Source organism: Caretta caretta, chromosome 22 (assembly GCF_965140235.1).
Source record: "Caretta caretta isolate rCarCar2 chromosome 22, rCarCar1.hap1, whole genome shotgun sequence".
NCBI lineage: Eukaryota > Metazoa > Chordata > Testudines > Cheloniidae > Caretta > Caretta caretta.
Window position 1 is genome coordinate 12,635,812 of NC_134227.1, and position 24,778 is coordinate 12,660,589.

The 24,778-nt window shown below is 49.8% G+C and overlaps 1 protein-coding gene across 17 annotated transcripts in view; it reads left to right on the forward strand.

The window, feature by feature from the left end:
• Positions 1-24,778, forward strand: part of NTM (neurotrimin) — a 676,763-nt gene that overhangs the window by 586,932 nt on the left and 65,053 nt on the right. For all 17 annotated transcript variants that reach the window (XR_007353529.2, XM_048827378.2, XM_048827373.2 and 14 more), the window contains one exon: positions 3,749-3,874. Coding sequence is in view for 16 of the 17 variants with exons in the window: in XM_048827378.2 (XP_048683335.1) it covers positions 3,749-3,874 (126 nt within the window). In the remaining variant the exon portion in view is untranslated. The remainder of the gene's footprint in view (positions 1-3,748; positions 3,875-24,778) is intronic.

Consider the following 24,778-nt stretch of genomic DNA (forward strand, 5'->3'; position numbering starts at 1 on the left):
TACACAAAAAGTTCTTGGCCCCTCCTATGGCTCAGCTCTCCAGCCTGAGCCAGCCCCAAACTGTTGGGCCTGTCCAATCCACCAACTCTCTTTGCCGAGCTAACAACTGGAGGTTCCCTAGGGTGTCCCTTTCCCAGGGCTCTGACAATCTTTCTTCAGGGCTCTCCCGGTCACCTCCAAGCCCCAACTCAGGGCTCCTCCCCTACAGGAGCCTGTGTGCTTCCTGTGGGTTCCCCCTAGCCTGTAGTCCCATGCCTGCCCCAAGGAGAGCACTCTCTTCCTTCCTCTCACCTGGCATTGCCCGTCCTATCTGAGCAGCCCCCGACGTATACTGTTCCGGCACTCTTCTTGTAGAACTCAGACTTTCTCATGCTGATTGGCTAATGAGCCAGCACCTGGAGCACCTACCTGCTCCCAGGTGTAGCTTGCAGGGTCAGCATGGGCCAGTTAGGTCCTGATTCTCCCTGAGGGCCCACTGGCCCGAGGCCATGCCTGTCGGTGTAACTGTCATACAGCTAATAATAAACAAAATTCCATCTCCTCCAGTAGGCAGAACTGCTAGCAGCAGAGCGTGCTTTAGCACCATGCTGGGGCGTTGGTTCCAAGGGGAACCATCTGTGCTGGAGCTGTAGGTGGAATTTCCAGCTCGGATAGTCATACCTATATTAGATCCGATTGCCTGGCTAGTGACTCAAGTACATGCCTAGGCTTTTGGATGGGATCATACTTAGGGCTACTTGCGCTGCTCTGGCTACCCTTCCAACATTAGTGTACTGACTCGATCAGAGCGAGTGTGAGTATATCTACCCAAGCTGGAAATGACACCACAAGCTCAAAGTGTAGACATACCCGCAATCCAATTAGACTGGCTCTTAGCAAGAGCTGAGATGACTCACCAAAATCTATGTACATTTCATCTACTATCATCTTCATGCACTGCCCCAGGAGCTCTTCCATTCTGCCTGCATTTGTTCTGCTCTTGTCCTCCAGTGTATGATTACCAGATTAGCCGTTGTGTTCAAAGTAGGGAAAATGAACTCCCAGCAGTCCTTCACATCACAGGGTAATTCATTACCCACCTTGTTTCCACTTAAAATGTACTTTAACTATACTTCAAACCACAAACCCTTAATCACGCTGGCATTCACAAAAAAGCCCCTCTTTTTATTTTATTTTATTTTATTTTATTGCCCAGGGCTAGCATGACATAATCCCTTCCAGGCTGTCTCGGGAGTGCTTTACGGATCAATAAATTACTTACCTGTGTGGCGGAGGCTATATGTGCAAGGAAGGCCACTGCGGTTGCTCTGTCTCAGCCAGTCCTCTGGAAAGGTCAATGTGCGTACTAGCTCATCGGCCATGCGTGGGAATCCAGAGAGATGGAGGTGGTGTACAGCAGAGGGGATGCTGTAGCCCATGGCTGCCTTGCGTGGCTGAGAAGAATGGGAGTAGCAGTGGTTCTTTACATTATTCATGAATTTTCAGCTGGCATCAATAACATAGCTCCATTGAAGTTGATAGAGCTATGCTGATCTACAGCCCACTGAGAATCTGGCCCTACATTTCCTCTTATGGAAAAGTCCTGTAGAAAATACCGTAATGATGAAGAAACCTTGAGGGTTCTTTGCAAAGTATTCAGAACACCTATGGAATGTATAGAATCCTTTCTATAGTTTTTTTTTTTTTTAACCTATAAAATTCCATAGCAGGGACAGAGTTTTCTATTAAATGTGATAGGATGGTCCAATGAAACCCTATAACAGAAAGGCAATTATTTTCTTTTCAGTTCTACAGGGCTATTTTCATGACAGTTAAGAGAGAGTTTATCTCGCAGAGACCTCCTCTCCCATTGGAGATCACACAGATCACATCCCATCCCCTGCTCACATGGTAATGTGACATTGAGGAAGGCTTTAGCTGTTTTCTTTCAACTGTCTTTAGTGCACAGAGCACTAAGCCCCTTTGGAATATGTCTTGTCATGCTGTTTCCTTTTGCTCTTCATTTCATATCCGTTCTGCTCCTTCTACTCTCCTCCTGCTCATGTGTCCTTATAGACAGGACTCTCTGTTCCCCTATATGTGTCTATAGCCCCTCATGGCCAAGGTGGAGTCTGCTCTGCCGGGCAGCTTTGGCCAAGGAAAGCCACATGCAGGAACACAGCAGGGAAACTCCCTTCCACTACCTCAGGGACACCTGTTCCAAACCCTCCGGAGTAAACACGCTCATCGGAATAGTACAACAGACGTAAGAAAGGGAAATACTTATTTACAGAGGGATGGATGGAGAAAAACATCAGGGGGAGAAGATAGGGGGAGTGGCAAAACAGGGTTACATCCCAGACGAGGACCCATGGACCCAGTGCTACCACAGTGTAAAAGGATAGATGCCAAGAGCAATGTGTCTAGACTCAGAAGTCAGGAATCCCGGGCAGAGTTCCTGTGCAGCAGTGAGCCGTGGGTGCAGAGCCGACGCTAGGTGTAAGCAGACGAAGCAATTGCTTAGGGCCCCATGCAGCTCAAGGGGGCCCCCTATTCACTTTTCATTGTGTTGTGGGGGGGGGAATATTCCTGCTTTGGGCCCCCAATGGACTAGCACTGCCTCTGCTTGGGTGCTCCTGGGTATCTTCAGCGCCCATCCTCTATCAACAACCAACCTGTCCGGTGTCCTGCTGCTCTCCACAAACCCACACAGAGTAACAACCCGTCTCTTAGCTAGCTACAGCCTCCCTCCTTATTCCCCGTGCAAAGTCACAAACCCCAGTACTCACAGCCCCATACAGTTCCGGTCAATGGTGGCTCCAGTTTATGCTTCTCGTGTGATTCCTTCCTGGCACAGTGCTCCTTCAGTGTCCCATCTTGGGACGTCCCCGGTGAGCCACTCTGTTCCTCCCAGGCTTTGAGCTGATTCTCGCCTGCTTCGCTGTGCGAGGGCCTACTCGCTGTAGGAGCCAGGAGCTACAAACACCCCCACGTCCCTCTCACGCTCCCTCTCTTGACTCCCCTCCCCTCAGAACAGCCGAGCCTTGCACTGCCTGAGGACGAGGTTTTAAAGCAGCTGTGCTCCCTAAACCCCCCGGGGTTACACATCCTACCCTGGACATGCTGCCCAGCCATCTGGTTCTCTTCTCCCCCATGCCCTCCCTGGACATTGGTGAATAGCAGCGCAAGTGGCTCTCATCCCTGAGGGCACCACTGTGTTCCTCTCCTGTGTAGTGGCGGCTCCTGGGGGCAGCTAGGCTGGCTCTTTCTCCTGGCTTCCAGCTTCTTTCAAAGGCCTCCAGGATCTTCTTTATGACGTAGAGGTAGCTGCAAACAAGGGGCTTGAACCGCGCCATGCGTGAACTCTGGGCACCCCACCAGTGGGAGCTCCACTGGCCCCAGTTTGGGAACGCCTGGCAGAGAGGGTGTTTTCTTCCAGTGAATCCTCTTGAGGACATGATTCCAATGGAAACGGGGTGGGGAGAAGGTTAAGGAGGGATCTGGGGTTAAGCATATCTGGGAAGGAAGTGGGGGATGGGGGAATGTCACCTCCAGGTCCTTCACTGCCATGTTAGATGGGGCTGATGGGCTGTTGCTTAGCTGGTAATTGTGAGTTGGGGAGAATCCACCTATACCTACAGCTGCTCATCCACAACTACTCACAAAAACTCCCCCTGGCCCTCCCCAACACACACAACCTGGAGAATTAGAGTGAAACTGTCAAACTGGAACCTGCTGCCTCCTCACTTCTCCCTGTATGTCATTCCAGTGTCTCCCAAAATTGTTGAGATCTCTTCCGATATCTCCGTCAACGAAGGTGGCAACATCAGCCTCACCTGCATAGCCACAGGCAGACCGGATCCTACAATCACCTGGAGGCACATCTCCCCCAAAGGTAAGATGGCCACATGCGGCCTCATGCATTCCTAGTGCTATCCCTGCAGCAGGGGCTTAGGGGCACCAGCAGTTCCCACTCACAAAGACAGATGTGTTGCACGCTGCAAGGAGGGAACTCCGGATGGAGGCTGGAATTGTGGCCACAGAGTATCTGCAGTTCTGTCTGGTGGCCTGGAAGGAAGACTCCATCCTTCCCTGCCCCAGGAATTGATCCTGAGAGCACAAGCGGTTTTAGACTGTGTGCTGAACAGAGGATTCAGGGTTAACATGGCACAAATTCTCAGTTGTGTTTGTGAAGAACCTGCACTAAGTGTGAGTTTTATCATGATCGTGGGTTGAATGCTTTCATCAGACTAATGTGATAACTGGAGATCTTAGTGAGTGCAAGTCTGATCAAAGGCAATGTTTTGTTTTTGTGTAGGACCTACAAAAACGCTATTTTAAAAAAAATGCAATATTAAAATATTGGGATTTCTATATCAGTGCCAATGAGAGCTGGAAATAGTAGTGCAAAAAAAAAGGAAATCCACTCAACAAATTGCATGAATTGCCATCTCTCGTTAATTAATAAACAACAGAGGTCTCTAACAGTGTGGGTTTGATTACTGGAGAGTTAATTCCTATAGGCACAAATTCAGTGATGTCAGATCACATTTCAAAATATTTTCCCAGTGATTTTATTTAATTTCACTTTGAGTTGTGCGATCTCCAGCATTTCTCAGATGCTGTTGAACCGTGGGGTTAGATCGGTTCGACTAGGACGATGACTGGAAGGCTTTGAGTACTGGGGCTCTGGTTGCAGTGCCCACCAGCCAGCTGTCAGGTTAGATCAGGGCAGGGTTTGATTGTCTGCGATATCGGCAGCTCTCTGCCGTCACCCCGCATGAAGTGAAAGAACCTCAGGGCTGAATGCATCTATTAGACAAACTTACCTCCCCTGAGAAACGTATCCATTTGCCCCATTGTTCCCCAGTCTAAGTCTGTGTTAATCACTGCAGTGTCTGAGTGCGACCCCAGTGCTCTCAGCCGACCCCAGTGCTTTCTGCGGCTGCTGGGCCAACTCATTAATCCCCGTGGACAGAGAGGGGTGGAGCAGGGACCCCGACACCTCACTCTGTTCCTTTCCTGTCACTGACGATGAGCACCTTTCGAACGGGTCTGTTACAAAACCCAGCCTTCCCTGGGTGCGTTGGCCTCTCTGCTTGAGATGGATGCACCCCACGTGGGCCAAGCTGCCGAGCAGGCCGTTCATGTGGGTGATGGATAAAGTCCGTGCCACAGATCTCTGTGTGCTTCCTCCCATTGCCGAGCATCTAATGGGACTGGATCAAGGTTACTGCCAGTGCATCTATCACGATCAGCAAGCGTTTATGGTAGGGCATCTCTGCACTATTCTGTTTGCTCCCACTGCCATTCATCTCCTTTCTTTCTTTCTTTCTTTCTTTCTTTCTTTCTTTCTTTCTTTCTTTCTTTCTTTCTTTCTTTCCCTCAAGTCTCTTTTCTTCCTTTTCTTCTCCCTCCCCCATAACCCCCTTTTGCTCTATTCCCCATATGCCCCTCCCCATCCCTGAGGTTCAGCCACTGCTGTCTTTCAGAGGGGCTGTTATCTCTCTATGCTGGCATCCAGCAGATTCCTTTCCCCAGGGGAGCTTTACCTGGGCTTGAACCAGATGTTTCCATTTTACGTAGGTCTTAGCTGCTATGGAAACTGAGGATGCACCAAGGGGAGAGGAGTGAGCTAATCAGAAATTACCTGTGGAGTTGGATAATTTACAACAGTAGCTGTTACCAGATTTCTGGCCCAGATTAGAGATTCTGCATTTGAAACCCAGTAGAATTAATCACCGCACAGACCGCGTGGGGCTGGGCTCTCGATAGCTGGGAGTGCCAAGCTCAGAGTTGGCACAGGGCAGCTCCGATGCCTGCCTACCTACCCATTTATTGCCAGACATGCCATCTCTCTCTCGTGAGCTAGCTCAGGAGCTATGACTGCACCTGATCTGTCCTCTGTCTCTCAGTGTCTCCACCCACACCCACTGCCCCATCTCAGCACCTTTACAATAACTGGGGGGGAGGTAGGGGCACCTATCTGTGAGTTGATTATTTGGCTGTCATCTAGCTATGTTTGGGCATCCTGAGACCTCAAGGTGAGCTACATGCTGTGAAAACTCCCCAGCTCTGTTAATCCCAAGCAACTGCATTTGGACATGGTTCTGTAAAGAGCCTGACAGCGGATCCTTCTAAGAGGCACTGTGGTTCAGAGGAGCAGGGAGGGGACTGTAAGCCATGGATCTGGCTTTGCCAGTTGTTCCCCGATGACCTTGGACGAATCACTGCCCAACCCCATGCCTCAGTTTCCCTCAGCTGGATTCTCTGCAGTGGGCGAAATGGTGAAAAGGGGCCACAGGGAGTTGGTTATAGGTCCCATGGTTTCCAGCACCTGCATACATTTGAGTGGCTAATAAGCATATGTAACCTGCGTCATCCGTGTGAGATCTTTCAGTGACCACCCCTTATGACAGGGCTGAGGCAGGGATGGCTGGTGTGGAAGCTGGTTCCGCTGCCTTTCCCTGCAGGAGCTACCCTGTGTAATGTGAATTTTCTGCTGCTGTTTTCTAGCCACTTTAAGTCCAGTGACTCATCTTCCCCCCAAGCTCCTTTCCATCCACCCCCAGCTCCTGTGACAACAGAGGAGTCCTTGGTACCTGATTTCTAGAAGCCTGCATTGCTCTGGTACAGAGTGATATATATGTAGCAGCTTGCACTCATAAACCAACCCCTCTGAATGCATGGTGCTCATCACTGCAATTTTAACCACATTATGGGAGCTAAATTCACACCACTTGTTTCGAGGGGGGATGCTTTTCTGGTGCTGACCAGGTTGCTACTTGTTGCCGGGGGGGAGGAAGAGATGTTATTTCCACCATTTAACTCTTCTGCTAAGAGCTGGAGCAGGTGAATTTCCTGCTGGTGCCATCTCTGTCACTGAATCACAGGGGCTTTGAGTGATCTCTTCTGTGTCTGTGGCTGAATACTTAAGGCCTTTGGGGAGTTCCCCTGCAGGAGCCGCCTGCCGTTCCTTTGCACATGTCTCCATTCACGGGCAGCAATCTTTCCAAATTCCTCTTGCTGTGTACGGAAAAAACAACAGGATCACTGCGGCAAACGGCTTTTGAAAAGAGCTGTATAAAGCCTATTCCAGTTTAGCCAAGATCTCATTCCATAACCCATGCGTTTTCTCTCTGTCTCCTCCTCCCCTGGGACTCTCATAAAACTCTGCCAATGCACCTTTCTCCTGATGTGCAGCCTGCTCTGTTCTCCCGGTTCTGAGACCCCCCTCCCTTGCATCTCTGCCGATGCCTCTCACTCTGCAGCAACCCCCCTCATCTTTTTATTCTGCACCACAGAATATTATTCCAGCCAGGCACCTCTGGTAAAACTTAAATAGCAAATACAGCCATCCCGCTGGGTCAAGGAAGAGCAGGTGCTTGAGTCATCTGTAGTCTAGTGGAGCGGGGCAGAGGGTCTGTACAATTGCTTTGTGCAGAGCTCCAACAGCGTTGTGACTCCTACCCCGACTTTTGGTGCATCTCTGCTGAGAAGTCCCCTCCAGCCATCAAATGGGACCGGGAGGCTCTACTGGGCAGTTCAAGTTCTGCCAGACCCACCAGGCACCCTGCCTTCAAATATCAGTTCAGCAAAAAGGTGTCAGAAGGCTACGCTCTGGCATCTGGTGGGCTGACACCAGCGCCCTGGCCGTCAGCACTGGTGTCAGAGCCCTACGAGGCACTGAGATCATTAGGATGGCAGTCAGGAGAAGATTTTTCAGCTGTGTGAAATGAGGAAGCAGGAGAGAGAGAAAGACAATGAAGGTCAAGAAATAACACACTGTGTGGGAGGCAGCAACATCCTTCCTGAGAAACCACCCCCACTGCAAAAGAACCTTCTTGTGTCACTTGTGCTGGAGACTTGCCCCCGGGGTGCTTTAGAGATGCTCTAAATTGGCTGATTTTGGAGGCAGATCTTGCACTCTGCTAATTACTAGAGATGGGCGAGGTTCGCATTTCACAGCACAGAATACATTTGGCTTCACCCTGAACTGAAAATCCAGCTCTAATGCAGTTCAGATGCCAACCCAAGTCGCACAGCTGGGCCCCTGCTTCCCAAAAGGGATGGAGTCCAAACGCTCAGGGAATGGGAGAAGGTTTTGCCCCGAAGCCAGATTTTGGGGTTCCAGCTATCACTGCTGCTTCCATCTTTCAGAAGAACATATGAACAGCCATACTGCGTCAGACCAATGGTCCATCTAGCCCAGTATCCTGTCTCCAATAGCGGCCAGTGCCAGATGCTTCAAAGGGAATGAACAGAACAGGGCAATTTCAAGTGATCCATCCCATTGTCCCGTTCCACCATCTGGCAGTTGGAGGTTTAGGGACCCACAGAGGATGGTCTCTGACCATCTTGGCCAATGGATTGGACTGGCAATACCTCAATTCGAGGACGATCTCTACCGCGGATTTACATATGGGTCCTGAGATGACTCGGGAGTCCGATCCTGGAACTGCAAATCCACCCGCAGTAGGTACAGACATTTTGTGGCAGGCCAACTGCCTGCTGGGAGAAAGTTCTTTCTTTTTCCTTCCTTCTCTCTCTCTTTTTAGCTTTGAGGTCAAGGCACTTTTCCTCGAAGCGGGCCACTGCCTGAAGGAGGATATGGCGCCATTGGGGTCTGTTGGTGGCTTGCTCCTCCCAGCTTGTGATGTTCACATCAGTTTTCTTAAGATACTCGTTCAGTGAGTCTCTGAAGCACTTCCTCTGACCACCACAGGATCTCTGACCATGGGCGAGCTGAAAGTACAGGGCTTGTTTTGGGAGGCAAGAGTCTGGCATCTGCACACAGTGTCCAGCCCAGTGAAGTTGGTTCATTAGGATCATTGGTTCAATGCTGGTGACGTTGGCTTCAGCGAGGATGCTGACATTAGTGCGGCGATCTTGCCACTTGACACAAAGGATCTTCCAGAGGCATCATTGGTGGTACCTCTCTAAGCTCTTGAGATAGGTCATCCAGACTTTACATCCATAGAGGAGTGTAGCAACAATTGTCTTGTAGACCTGGATCTTGGTGTCCTGCCATAGGTCATGGTCCATGAAAACGCGTTGGAGCAATTTCCCAAAGGAAGCACTTGCGCACTGGATCCTGTGCTGGATCTCACTGTCGATTTTTGCATTTTGAGAAAGTTGGCTACCGAGGTAGCGAAAGTGCTCAACTGTCTCCAAAGTCTGACCCTCGATGGTGATTTGCGGTGGGGTCATGTGCAAGGCCTGAAGCAGGTTGATAGAGCACTTTAGCCTTCCCCATATTGAGTGAGCGTCATAGGCTTCAGTCAGCCTGGGACTTGGCTAATAGCCATTGATGGATCTGTCCTCCATGCACTTCTCTAACTCTTTCTGGAACCTAGTTATACTTCTGGTCTTCACAACGTCCCCTCATGAGTTCCACAGGTTGCCTTTGTGTTCTATGAAGAAGGACTTCCTTTTCTTTGTTTTAAACCTGCTGCCTGTGTATTTCATCAGGTACCCCCTAATTCTTGTGTTATGTGAAGGGATAAATAACATTTCCCTGTGTACTCTCTCCACTCCATTCAAGATTGTATTCACTGTTAGCAAATTCCTCCTCCCCCCGCCGCCTCCTTAGTCGTCTCTTTTCTAAGATGAATAGTCCCAGTGTTTTTAATTTCCCCTCATATGGAAGCTGTTCCATCCTCCTAATCATTTTTCTTGCCCTTTTCTCTACTTTTTCCAATTCTAATATATCTTTTTTGAGACAGGGCAACCAGAACTTCACACAGTATTCAAGGTGTGGGCGTACCATGGATTTAATAGTGTCATTATAATATTTTCTGTCTTATTATCTATCCCTTTCCTAATGATTCCTAACATTGTTAGCTTTTTTGACTGCCGCTGCACACTGAGTGGATGTTTTGAGAGAACTCTCCACAATGACTCCAGGATCTCTTTCTTGGGTGGTAACAGCTAATTTAGACTCCGTCAATTTGTATGTATAGTTGTGATTATGTTTTCCAGTGTGCATTACTTTGCATTTATCAATATTGAATTTCATCGGCCGTCTTGTTGCCCAGTCACCCAGTTTGGTGAGGTCCCTTGTTACTCTTTACAGTCAGCTTTGGACTTAAATATCTTGAGTAATTTAGTATAATTTACAAACTTTGTCACCTCACAGTTTACCTACCTCTTTTTCCAGATCATTTATGAATACATTGAACAGCACTGATCCCAGTCCAGATCCTTGGGGGACCCTGCTATTTGCCACTTTCCATTGTGAAAACCAACCATTTATTCTTAGCCTGTTTCCTGTCTTTTACTGATCCATGAGAGGACCTTCCCTCTTATCCCAAACTGGGATACAGTATCCTATACCGTCAGGCTGCGGTCACTCAAGTGTTTCCGTGGTTACTGGCCTTTTACTTTTTTGGTGTAAATCTAGTGTTGTCATGGTGACAGCAGTATTGTCATGTGCATGTCAGCAGACCCATGCCAGACTCTCTTGGCTAGGCAAGAGTACAGCTTCACGAGCTGTGGGGGACAAGAGAACCCTGAAAGTGAATAGAGCGGTCGCTCTAATAGAGTGAGAGGCAACAGTGCTGGTGAACCCGGGGGCACCTATCCGTGGATACAACAGAAATCAGACTCATCTGTAAACAGGTGGCGTTTGTGGCGATCCGAGGCACGTGCTCAGGTTCCGTGTGGATAGGGCTCTAATGCAGGGATCTGGGCTCAGGGGTCCATTCCAGGTCCAAGGCTTGAGGGGGGTCCCACTTAGAATGATTGCCGTTTAGCACGATGGATTCCAATGCAAGGGGCCAGAATAGTGACTGCCAGGGTAACGAGGCACTCTGATGTACGGCTGAGGCTGCAATTATTAATAACAAGCCAGTTCACAATGGCTTTGCTGATGGAAAATTCCTGTTTCATTCAGTGAACCTTGGGGTTTGCCTCAATGGGGAGGATTAGAGACAGTAGTTGGGCAGGGTCCACAGCTGAAACTCAGCTGTGGATTATTATTAGCATCGCCATGATTCAGGGTGACCTTTGGGCCAGACTTCATCAGCTGTTTGTATAAGAGAGGAAGGGTGGTCCAGTGCTTAGGACAGTCACCTAGGACTTGGAGAGACCAGAATTCAATTCACAGCTCTGCTGGGTGGCTGTGGGCAAGTCAGTTAGTCTGTCCATGCTTCAGTTCCCTGTCTGTAAAATGGGTGCACTAACACAGACTCCTTCATCGGGCTGATATTAATATAAATACATTAGAGGTTGGCAGGAGCTCAGACACGGCAGGAATGGCGTCCAAATTAGGATCTAAGATAGATGAGATTTTGGCCCAAAAAAGGCAGAGGTCTCATGAGATCCTCTGCCCATACTTGCAACAGCAGCAAAGCTGGGACTAGACTCCAGGCTTCTTGACTCCCAGCCCAGCCCCCTGTCCGCTACACCAAGCCAGTTCTCTATAACTTTTGGCAGGGCTTAAAAGCAAGGCAGGGAATCTTGAGATGAATGAGTTGGTGGATTGGAAGTGGATTTGTTCAGGCTACTTGGTCTGTGAGAGCAGTATGGAGCTGGGCCGTGGGGCGGTCGGGGTGTTTCAGGGAGCCGGGCAGAGTGTCGTCACTGGGCTGCAGAGTGGTCAGGGCTTCGTGGGGAGCTAGGCCGCAGAGCATTGCAAGGGAGGGGGGTCATGGGGAGCTGGGCCACGGGGAGGTCAGGGGCGTCGCAGGGCCCTGGGCCGTGGGGTTGTCCAGGTACTTTTCACCTGCTGTGGTTCTATCCATGATGCTCTCCTGATAAACACGCCTTTCTTTTGGAAAGAAAACCTTTCTGCCCGCTCTCCTCAGACCAGGCTAACAGCCGGAAGAGAGAAAGACCCATTCTGGTGCGCCATTCCACCCCCGCCGCACACCCCCCCGCGCTCCGTGAGTGATGTAGCGAGAGGCAGCGCATGCCAGCGAGGCTCACAGCGGTGTCCCTGTTCCGGATAACGCGCGCGCACAAAGAGAATGAGAAACTTCACATTGTGGTGTTGTCACTCTAGCCCTGTCTCGCCTTGCAAGCCTGTGGTGCATTCAGCCCATTAAAGCCATTACAATTCAAAGAATTGTGAACCCCCTGCCGAGCAGATAAAGCAGAGTCAGGTGCAATGCAGAGGACTCAGAGAGGCTGATGTGAGGGGCTTGGCCATGGGAGGATGTGTGGTGGGTGGGAAAAGCTTTAAAAAAAATCCCCTTGCATTGTGGAAACTGGAGTCGATCAGGGGATCTGTCTGTCTGTCCTAAGTTATCTGTCTGTGCATCTCATCAGTCAATTTGGCTACATCTATAGCGCTTATCACTGTGCGACCCATCCATTGCTGAGTGGGACGATCGCTAGGGAAAGAGATTGCCTTTTAAACAGTAATATATCTAGCCTTGCAACAATTGTCTAAGCAATTTGCCAAGCAGAACCCACCTCTTTAAGGTCAGTTCTCCAGGCCAGGCCAGCTCAGCTCTCCAGAAAGACCAGTTTTGAGGCCTCAAGGACATTCACAGCAGATGTTGCCCCTTAAGCCAGCTACGTTCAGTGTCTCTAGTCCTCGTGGTACTTTGGGTAGCAATGGGCGTGCTTCCTTGAGAGAGTCAAGGAAACAGATGACACGGGAGCTGAGACAACGATTGACGGATGAATTGGGTTATTGATAGTCAGGGTAATAGAAAGAGATTTTTTGAAAGCAATGGCGAAATAGACTGATGAGTTGAGGTGTTCATGCAGGGAAATAGGAAAGCCCAGTTGCTGTCTAACTCAAAAAGAGACAGTTTGGTCATACTTTATATGAAGGTGGTTCTTATAAAGGGTTAGTAAATGGCTAATAGACGTTTTAATAAATGATGAATCAGTTGTTGTAGATTGTTATAGAGTCTGATAGGTTATGCATAACGTGACATCTAATCATTTGTAACACCTTCTACTGATGTGCTTCTGAGTGTCCCGAAACCGTCTGTAACATGCTTATACCAGCTAGTTATCACTTATTAACCCTTTATCAACCATTTAGAAATGGAACCTTAATATAAAGTTTTGACCAAACATTCCAGCGAAATAAACACCGGAGTCAGAAGGGTTTGGATGCTTTGGTCCAAAGGACTCCAGAGGATTTTAGTCCAAAGGATGCTAGACTCCAGAGACTGGGAGTCAGGACTCCTGGGTTCTATTCCAGGCTGTTTCATTGTTCTTGTTAAATGCAGTCATGCTCTCTCACCCTTGTACTCCTGTGACAGGCACTTTGTAGGATATGTACATTAGGGAAGGTTTTTGTAGTCTATAAAGCTCACTATGTCGCATCTGGTATGATTAAGTGAGTGAATGTGATGCGAATAGAGTATGTAAGATCATCTTGTCTTGGTCTGTTTTGTTTTCCTCCTCCTTTCTTCCCTCTGCTTTGTGTCTGTCTATGCTGCAGCACGTTTCTGGTCAAGTTCCTTTCAAGAATCAAATGAGTACCAGTGAGTCCTGACACCTGGCTCTCAGTTGGATTGTCTTAACAATTGGCCAGAAATGATAGGAGCTAGAGGGCCTGGTTTCCTCCCAAAAGGCCAGATGAGGCTTGTTGAGGAAAGCAGCGTAAAGCGCCAGAGAAGCCCCCGATAAAAACAGCTCAACTGAATTTACAGGGTGATTGAAACACTGGAAGACACCAATCTCTGGCAGCTTCTTGCAGGCTGGGAAACCTGGGTTTTTTGTTGTTGTTGTATGCAGTGTTTTGGTGATGTCCTTTCCCAGCTCAAGGAGATGAAATAAAACTTTTATTTCACCCTCAAGAGCGAGAAGGCACCAGTGACTTGTTTTCTGAAAGCCAGACCCGCCACTTGAGAACTCACTGGTTTTGCTGCTGCCTCTGTTAAGCCAGGCCTGAGATCACACACAACTGTGACATGTAATCATCTGTCAGCACCTGCTACAGATGTGCTCCTGACCATCCCTGAGCAATGCCACTCATATCTGTAACAGGCGTATATCATTTATTAACCTGTTATCAAACATTTAAAAATGGAACCTTTGGACTGTGCCTTTCCATGTGCTGTGACAATTCCCCTTCTCCTTCAGAGCAGCAGTCCAGGGGCTGGATACCTCGGGCTCTCAGCATTGTACCTGGAGCCTTTCTCCCACATGTGTCACAACTTCAACTCCAGCAGTGGTTGGTAGAGGCCAAAAGTTGTTATTTTTTGACCAGTGTTTGTTGGCCCATGTGGAATACGTTTGTGGTTATCAACCCAGTTCTTACAGGGCAGGCGTCCATCACAAAATAGACCCTTAATTAACACTGTTTTGTTCCATGCTTAGCGTAGGAGACTGGGGGGTCAGGACTGCTGGTTCTCTCCCAGCCTTTGTCGTTGATCTGGGGCAAGTTACTTCATCACTCTGTGCCAGTATCACCATCTGAATCAGAGGTCTTGATAATGCTGCCTTTTCTGGTGCGGACTGGTTTGCGAGGCTCAACTAATGATTATCCATAAGGCACTTTGAAATCCTCAGGTGAGATGGACTCTAGGGGCATACGGTATTGTTGGTCACCCCTTTGGGACAGGGAGGGCAAGGACTGATGGGCCACAGAGATTGGACGCCCCCCTGCTCGAGGGACTTCCCTCCAGATCAGGGATGGCAGGGCAATGCAGCAGGGAAGCAAGTCCTGCTACTGTCTGTGTTTTACATGTCTTAGGGATAAGCAGAGGACTGGAGTCTCTAGGGCTGTCAAGCTGGCACCTTCTTGGCATGGTAGGTGCTGTCTGGGTTTCTCATCAGTGTCCCTTTCCGGTTCGATCCCCATACCCTCTGTATTTTTAATACCCTCCCTTCCTGTTTTCCCCCCTCATTTTTTGTCCCCCATAATCAGAGGATTCCTGTGGCCTTGCGGCTCCTTCCCATTTTGATGGCTCCACCCTCCCAAGCAGGCATCACGTAGGCTGGCACGAGCCCCACCTTCTCTGAGCATGGGCATCACCCAAGAGTCTTTGCTCAAGTGTCCCTCACACTTTGTGGTGGCCCCTCCCCTCTCCTGATGAGAACGAGGCTGCTGCTCTGAGGCTCCGCCTCTCCCATGGTAGGGCACCTCCCACCAGCACTAAATTCTCCAGATGGGCTGGGGAGGCCATGGCATGGCTGTGGGCCATGGGGAGGCCTGTCTTTTTCAGTCTGCAGATGAGAATGTCATCTTCATCCGAAGAGCCAGTCCCAGGCCTGGGATCCAGCTAAATTAACGGAAGCATTTCAACAGGCTCCAGTCCTGTTGGCAGCTCAACCATCCCCTTGTTTACTGTTGAAATAATTACTGCTTTGCCATAATATTAGCTCTGAGCCGTGACTCCATTACCATTATCGCCAGAATATTACCCATTTATTATCTCCCAGCATCCCTGGAAGATGAACACTAGGCTTTAGAGACCAATTGTTTTACAGCAGACAGGATCTTGGTGTGCACTGTTTAATGAGGTAAACTACATTATAGGCAGCATTAATTTGGCTGCAGTGCACTCTACTCAATCACTGTTAACCTGTAAATCTGCCACTGTTTTTGATGTGCACTTCATCACAAAGGGCTGGAGAGATCCTTCGTGAAAAAGGTCACTTCCGACATCACTGAGGCAGCGAAGGGGGGAAAGGGCTGCATGCAAGTCTGGGGGGGGGGGGGGCGGGGATGCTGTGCACATGGCACCCACGCCAGGCCACACCAGCAGAGCTCCTTATCAGGCGCGCCCAGCTCTCCGCTTGCCGCTGGCACTGCTCGGTGCAGGGAGATGGGAGATGAAGTGAACAGTAATGAGCATGGACTGCGGCAGAAGAGGCAGAAGCAAGAAGATAGCAATCTCCAGCGCTGTCTCGTTTGCAGCCCACAAGGGGGCTGGGCAGCATGGGCCAGCTACGTCTGGATAATGCACCAGGCAAAACCAGGCTGTGCCGCAGTTACCTAAAAGAGTCAGGACATAGGTCAAGGGTCATTAGCTTAACCCCTTCCATCCTAGGAGCTGTGTATGTGGCTTGGTTTGCCTGTCTGTCTGTTATATGCCTGTCTGTCTGTCTACAGTATTCTGTCTGTCTGTAGCACGTCTGGAGAGACAGGATGGGCGAGGTAATATCTGTTATTGGACCAACTTGTGTTGGTGAAAGAGACAAGCTTTTGAGCTTACACGGAGCTCTTCTGGTCTGTCCGTTATGTCTGTGAGTGGAAGAACAAGCCTAAGAGACTGTTAGTTCTGATCCGTTTGCTTCTTTTGTTTTGGAGAGAGATTTATTGGGCACAGCGTCAGTGTAACTCGTAGCAAATACTCACTCATTTAACCCACAGACAGGTCATCTTGCCCCTGTGAAATGAGCATGTAATTCACAACACATGCATGCTGTGACCAAATGAAGGGAGCCTGCTCCAGCTCCTGTGAACTCAATAGACATGTAACGCTCGAGATGCTGAGCATCTGTAGCTCCCATTTAAGTCCATAGCAAAACATCATTGACTTAATTGGTTCAGCAGGATCTGGCCCGATGGGAGCTGTAAGGTGCTCAGCATCTCACCAAATTAGGCCTTGAGGACCCAAGGGCCAAATCCATCCCTGGTATAACTCTCTCTGATGCTCTTGGAGTTACACCAGTGATAAAAAGAAAAGGAGGACTTGTGGCACTTTAGAGACTAACAAATTTATTGGAGCATAAGCTTTTGTGAGCTACAGCTCACTTCATGCTCAAATAAATTTGTTAGTCTCTAAGGTGCCACAAGTCCTCCTTTTCTTCTTGTGAATACAGACTAACATGGCCGCTACTCTGACACCAGTGATAAAGTTTGTTCCAAGGGTCTAACCCAGATCAACTGGCTTTAGTGGAGAATGGGAAAAAATGCCATTATGCCTTAGTCCAGGAAGTAACCCTCTGCTAGCTCATCTTCTGTCAGTGGAACAGACTCGGCAGCAAACACTAGTGAGCGTTTGTTCCTTCCATCGTTTCTGAGCAGTGGCGATTTTTCTGATTTCCAGTATGGCTGAGATAATTGAGCTGAGTCAGTTTGGGCTCTCCAAATTAAAATCTGCATTGAAAGAATAGAACTCCCCCAGCTACAAATGGGTTGATGTATTTCTCTGAACTCTCCAGCTTCCAGGAGGGATGCATATTACCGATATGTGGCTTTGCCACATCCTCTTCTCCCTCCTCACCACAGGCAAATTGTTCTGGATTCACTAACATCAGGGTATGACTCTTCCCGCAGTGTTTCTCTACAGGTTAGCAACAGACACACTCCAACCTCCGAGCGCCCCTTGGAGTGTCCAGCCCTGGTCCCCTGGACACGCGCAGTATTCACAGATTCACTGCTCCCAAAGAAGCAGTACGCCCCAACTTACCAGTTTCCCCTCAGAACACTGCTCTGTTTAAGACACAGCACTCAGATATGTTTATAGTGAAAACAAGTGCAACATTGTTTAACAAAGTATAGAGATTCAAGAAGTAGTAAATAAAACTATTGGAATCAAATGGTAATATGTAAAATAAAATCAAAGCACATGTTCTAGAGCCTAGACTTCATTGGCAAGGTACTTTCCTGTCTAATGAAGTTTAGCTCTCCCAAAGTCCTTGCAGCGTTTTCCAGCAAGTTTGGCTGTGACTTGCCTTTCCTTAGACAGAACTCACTGACCATTTGTCTCCTTGGGGAAGGATCCAGGGTGTACCTCAGTATTCCCAGCTATACCCCCAAAATGTTCTTCACTTATAAACAGGATACTCCCCCTGCTGGTTTTGTTTTTTTCCTACAGCTTTCCTCTCTTGTCAAATGTGCAATCTCCGGATTAGTGTCAGGCCCAATAATACAAATAGGCCTCTGTTGTGAAACAGACAACATACCACAGATACATGACAAGCCAGAGAGAGATAAGCATCTCTTCCTTCCTGACTGACCTGACCTTCTGTTGACCCGCCATAACTCATAGCCCTTAAGAACATAATTTTTAACGCAAGATACATATTTCCTTAAACATTACCCGTACACACATTTAACAGTGATTGTGGCAGCCATTGGGCTATTGGTTCTTGGTGAAGACCTCAAGTTTACCACCCTTTGGTAAATTTAATATACATTCATCTGACCCAGTGGGACTCTGTGCACCCCTTGTGCCTTTGCCAGTTGGCATCAAGACATTCTTGGGTCACATGGTAAAGGGCAGGATACATAGATTGCAAATTCTTTGGGGCAGGGACTTTAGTGTTGGATGTTATAGAAGGATGGGGTTTTCTTTCTTTCTTTCTTTCTTTCTTTCTTTCTTTCTTTCTTTCTTTCCTTCCATAGTAGGGAGAGAGAGAAAATGAGTTTGAGCCTCCCAAATTTCCTCCCCCCTCTTTAGCAATCAGAGTGGCTGAAGAATGGCAGCCTCATTTCCCCGGTAAATGTGGTGCATTGTATTCGTGGCTCACTCGGGCTTGTGCGGCACTCAGCTGGCATTGTGAAGCAGGGGAAGAGCAGGGGACGGGAGTAGCTGAGATTCAAGAGATCTCCACACAAATTAAAACCTTTTATCAGCCTCTAATAGCTGTGCAAACTAATTATATTTTGGCCAAACTTTGCCAGTGACTCCCCTGAGGTATTATTATAAAATTCTGAGCTGTGGAATCGCGTCCCCATTCTGTCAACACCAGGAGGCTTCAGCTACAGAAAACTCGGCTCATTTTAGCTGCTGTGATGAGGTTTGCATAAGCTGTAGAGGTTGTGCTTGGGGAAGTTGGGAAGCACAGCTGTATTGTAACATGTGGCCTGGGCTTGTTAAGCAACACAGCTAAAGACAGGGCTGGGCTGAAGGGAAGAGCAGTGCAGGGGTTTTTTTTGTACAACTCCTGACTGCCTGCCTCATTCTTGTTTTGCCTTCCCATAGGCTGTGGCTATTGGGTGTGTTCAGTTGGTAGCATAGAGGGTAAGTTGACAAGTGGAGGGGGGAGAGTGGTGGGATTCCCCCAAACTCTACCCACAAACTAAGTTCCACCCACTTGTGACACCAACATGAGACTGTGCTCATAGTAGATGGTGCAGATTGGGGTGTGTTTGGTGCACAAGTGAAACAGCAATGCTGATGTTTAATTCACATCATTAGGCTTCAGAGTGAGTGCACCATTTAGCTGAATAAAGGGCATTCGTCACCTCTCTGAGCTATTGTTTCAGACTGTCCGCAGACTCAAGACAGGTCTTCACTAACAAGTTAGGTGAACCCAGCTGCGTTGCTCAGGGGTGTGAAAATCCACACCCCTTGAGTGACGCAATTAAGCTTGCCTAATCCCCAGTATAGACAGCCCTAGGTTGACAGGAGAATTCTTGTGCTGTACTGCTGTAGCAGTTGAAGTGTAGACATAGCCTCAGGCAGATGTCACCGTATCGGTTATCACTCACTGAACATTTAGTGGGTTTTATTTGCCAACACAAGGTCTAGAGTTAGGCTCTGATTTTTACTGGCGATCTAGCCCCCTTGCACCACTCAGGCTGTTAACACACCAGAGCTGGGGCTGGCCGGCACCAGGATCAGGGAGCCATACAGACCCCAACAGGCGCTCAGACACGGGGGAGAATCTCTCCCTGCATTTTTCTTTTTACAATGAAAGCTGAGTTTCTGGCACCCAAAACAGTGCCCCCAAGAAAAAGCACCTGCTTGCTCTCAGAGCTCACTTGAGGTCCTTACTCATCTCTTCCCTGTGGTTCCATGAACATGGGCTTCAGGAATGGGCCCAAGATGTGCCGAGTAGCCAACATACAGCTTTGGGTTAAAGAATATGGCCCCGATCCTACAGCCTTCTCTCATATCAGTCGTCGCCGCTCACTCCATTGGTCCCAATGACTTAATTGGGGCTCAGCATAAGTAAGGGTTTCAAAGACCAGGGAGTGGGAGCACAGATGTTAGACCTGAGGGCTGTTGCAGTGGCTCATGGCAAGCATTTGGACCAGGCAATTTTCCCTCGGACTGCCCTTCTCTGCACGCCGCAGCTGTGAGGACCCTGGGTTCCTAGCCATAGGCTGAAGGAATGGAGGGAGGAAGCGGCTGGCAAGTGGGCCCGTCCCTCACCAAAGGGCCCTGAGTTGCATTCTCATCCCTGCCATCTGCTGCCCTGTCTCATGGGCTCCCACAATTGGCTTGTCAGATTCTTGACTCCTTCCCAGTTGTCACTAATGACACTGCAGGTTGGTAAATCATGTCGGGCAAAGAGCTGACAATGAGAGAGAGAAAGGGGGCGGGCCCTCTGCCACGCCGAGAGATAGGCTAGTACCCGAAGCAACTCCTCTGGCTAGGGTCACACTTAGACCCACTGTCTGGGATCCTGGGTTGCATCTCTTCTGGCACTCAGGGAGCTGGGAGCATGCATGTATGTATGCTGACTCACAGTCCTGAGTATGCGTCCTGCACTTTTAGGGGCTGGGTAGATATCCTGGCCCAAGTGCCCTCCCCATGCAGCTGGTTAGATATTAAGGTGAGGGGAACCTTAGAAATATCAAAGGAAGAGAGAGAAAGAGAGCAAGATCCTGTACTAAGAGGCAGTGGGTGTGTCTCATGGCTCAAGTGCTTTGATGTGGGGGAATCCCACTGCTTTGGGAGCTGAGTCCCCCTGGCATTAGTATCCTGAGTTACAGAACTCTAGGCAGGACCGGATTTGCACCTTGTGCACCCCTAGGCAGGGTTCCCACACTGCCCCCGGTGGCTGGGCCAATGCGGGGGCCCCTGCTCTGAGCTGCCCCCCACTGCCCATGGGGGCTGGGAGCTCTGCCCCCCCACCCCGTGGCTGCCGAGAGCTGCAGGGTTCCCCCAGTGCCTGCAGCAGCTCAGAGCTGCAGGGGACCCCGCTACCCAGAGGCAGACAGGAGCTGCAGGGTACCCCCACTGCCCGCAGCGTCTCGGAGCTCATAACTGCTGCGGGAGGCAGGGATACCACCACTTTTAACTTTTAGTGCCCGACTGCCTAGTGCCCCTCTGCCCTCAGACCCCCAACTGACCAGTGCCCCAACACACACTGCCCAGAGCTCCCCCACAAACCCCCCCGAGACCCACTCTCCTGTGCCCTGCTCCCTGGCCACACTCACCGGCCCCACTGGGAGGTGACTGTGTCCGCCGAGCTGAGTGAGGAGAACTCCGGCAGAGCTGGGGGAGGCTGTCTCCCCCTCCGCCTGCCCCACCACCTGCTGGGACCCCGGGAGTGGCAAATTTTGTATTTTTAGGCACCCCTGGAATGTTGGCACCCCTAGGCACGTGCCTACTGTGCGTAATGGGAAATCCTGCCCTGTCTCTAGGTCTTTTTTCTCTTGGCCAGCCTCCCTCACTGGTTCCCCCAGCATCCTCCCACATCCATGCCAGGCACCGGATCATGCATAGCAAGCATGCTGTTAAGTTTGCCGTCTCAGGCCGCAACATGCTTGTTTGCATTCCTGCTGTGAAGGATCTGCAGCTGAGGAGGAGGCAAGGAAAAACCCTGACGTGTCCCAAAATCCTGCAGGCGTGGTGTAGGGCCTGGTGGGAGGGACAGACCCCAGTTCCTCCCTCCTTCCCCCCAGTCTGCCTGACAACTCTGAGCTCTTTCTCCGCACAGATTGCTGGCTAATGGGGTGGAGCTAGCTGGAGTGCTTTCTATTAATGGAGCAGAATATAAACAGAATAAAGCCTTCATTTCCCAGGCTGTGGTTTCATTATTAATACACTTTACAGTTCACGGCTTGTTCATTTGCTTCCATGTTTTCTCAGCTGGTGTAATCTGTACCTCGGAGTGAGAACAGTCATAAAATTTCCATTTCCAGTTGAATGTGCGTCCAATTCTCCGTGAAATATTCTATCTGTCATGAATACGAAGTGCACCAGGAGCCCAGAGCTGCAGGATTAGGCCGGGAGGATTCCCAGCACCCTTTCAGGGCCGGGGAAGCAGGGAGGGTTTGCCGGGGCATAGGTGCAAATCCTGCTTATAGCCCGAGTGGCATTGAGAGCTGAAGTGATGAAGAGAGGAGTGTGTGGGGTTCCTTGGTGACTGCTGGGAAGCAGGCAGAGAAAGGTGGAAAGCTCTGAGGGGTGAGGAGAAGAAGAAGGCAATGTGGCAGAGGGGGAAATGGAAATTGGATAGAGGGAGAATAAGAAGGGCATAGGGAAAAGAAAGAGAGGGAGGTGTGTGTGGACGAGGGTTGGGGAGAGAGAGGAGGAGGGAGAAAAGATGGGATATTGGGAAAAGAGAGGGTGGAGAGGAAACAAAAGAGGGGGGTCTGAGGCCTTTGTCAGAACTGGGATTAGAACCCAGGTCTCTTGATTTTCCCAGAGCCAGTGGGGGATAATTAAAAAAAAATGGCTGTAAATGCTTGCATTAATTCCTAAACAACTCCACATGAGCTCTGCATGGGTCCCTTCCAGAAACGTTGACTCCATCAAGTTGCAACAAACACTTGCAGAAGGGAGCTATAAAGTCCTTTTCATGAGCCATTGCACGGGGCTTGTGCACTCATCCAGTCAGAGAGCAGAAACCACACCATGCGACTTAGCTGGCCAGTGGCAGGGTACCAACCATGCTCCAAGAGCGAACAGCAAAGAGTCTCCTAGATTTATTTGAGATCAGTTCCATTTTGTGTGTGTGAGAGAGAGAGAGAGAGAGAGAGCACGCACATGCAGTGGCAATGTACGGAAAAAAGGCAAGATTTGTATGTGAAATCATCCATTATGAATTAGTCCTAGACCCCACTATAAAATCTGTGTTGTGCAACATATGGAACCCAGGGAGTGATGAGTGTGACAGCTGAGTGTGAGAGTAGTATTGTGCATGTGTGTCCTGGAGTGTGTGTGTGTGTACTTGTGCACGTCTGTGTTCATGCACCTCTGTGCGTTCTCATGCACTCAGGTGTGCTTGTGTGAGGAGTGGGTGTGTAGTCACACCGGTGCAGAAGGTGTTGGTGCTTTGATCCTCCAGTTCCAAAGTGGTAAGAGAGGGCAGATCTCTGCAGTGAGACCAGGACTGGGAGGGAGAGAGTACCCCACGCGTATCATTGGGATGGCATCACCCTGAGCATAGATGTCACCTGCTGCTCGGGGGTACTTGCCTCGAGAACTCATTTCCCGTGCGTGGAGACTCTCCAAGTTTCTACTGCGGTATCTAAACTTCCAGTGGCCGTGCTGCCCAAAGAGTCTGTACTGGGATTGCCTGCTCCTCTGGAAAGCCTGCAGAGAGCTGCGGCTGGCTAGGGGTCCAGCCAGAGACAGTGCCAGGCTCTGGTTCCCGCCCTCTTTTCCCCCTCTGGCTCTGACATTCTTCCTCCTAATGTTTAATTTGGATTACACCTGCCTAAATTTTGTTGTCCCATGGCTCCGCTCCAGCCAGAGGCAAGTTCCTCTCCTCCCACGGCTTGCTAAGGGATTAGGATGTTAGCTGCCTGTGACCGGGGACAACCAGGCTGCTTTGGGCAGTGTGAGTCTATCAGGATTTAAAAGCTAAGCAGGGTTAGGTTTGACTTACCACTTGGCTGAGGGACTGCCCAGGGAAACCCGAGGTATTGCAGCAAGTGGGGCTGCTGCTTTGGCAGGGGACACTGTTCCCTGGGAGGCAGCATTTTGTAGGGGGGGTTGCGTGTTTGAGAGAAGTCGTGGAAGCGGAGACCCTGATCCTTCACTCAGGATCCTGCAATATTTGCATGAATATTCAGCTGGGCTGATTCTGTTCGGATGCATGCTCTCTTCTTCCTTTGGCCTCCGAAGCTGCGTGTGTGGTTTAGCTGTGAAGCAACTGCCCCATGCGGAGGTTGCAAAGCACGTTGGGATCCTCCAGGATGAAAGGTGCCACTGCAAGATCAGATGATGGGAGGATGAAAGGAGGAAGCTGCCTTTCAGGTCCGCTGGACTCCCAGTGGGTTCAGGGCAGGAGGCTGGGAAGTGGCAGCAGGGTATGGGTCAGAGGTCTCTATGCAGCAAAGGCATTTGAAGATGGGGAAGTGAGATGATGTGAGAGCAGAAGGAGAAGTGAACTCTGATGAGTGAGGCCGGGGAAAGAGAGGAAGCAGAGAGGGGGGGGGGGGGATTCACACAACAGCTACAGGCTTAATGGCAGCAAGGGCATTCTCAACAGGTGGAGACACAGCTGGCACTGTGGCGGGGAAGCTGATGCAGTTTGAGCTGCATCTGTGGAGAAGCCCACATTGCCCTGGGGGAGGCCTGTTTAGGAACCCCCCCCCCCCCCCCCCCCCGTACGCACAGCAAGGCAAGTCCTGGCCCTGAGCGGAATGGGCAGGCTCCAGAGATGTCCTGGCCCAGCTTCTCCTTCCCTGCTGAGGCTGCCAGTAAAAGTGCCCGTTAGTGCTGATTGTCTTAGGACCCGATCCTCAAAAGTAAGTGGGTTCCTACTTTCCACTGAGGCTAAATACCTTTGTGGATCTCGGCCTCCGTATCTTTTGTAAAGTGGACACTTGTCCACTGGGAACTAGGCTAAGAACCTGCCAGCACTTTCAATACAGGCCACCAAACAGCCTGAGATGGTGAGACATTCCAGTTGCTCCTCTGCTGAGGCCTGGATTTGATCCCAGATCCCAAAGATGTGGGGGGCTCTGTAACTTATCCCATGCGACCACCTGCTTTCATCCTGAAGGATCACAAAGCGACTGCCAGAGTGTATAAAAACAGAATAATTTCACCTGCCACTGAAAGGCAGCCACCTCTGGGGTAGAACAGGCAGCTGCGGAACAGTGTGTAGCAGTGCTACACAGCAGTTCAGGGCACAGGACTGAAGGAAGTTCTATTGATTTGAAACTGCAGGGAGAATTTAGGGAGAAAGAATGTAACAAAGAGAGGTCTAGACTTTGCGGACAAAGAAAAGCCTCTCATTTTGCCCTCAG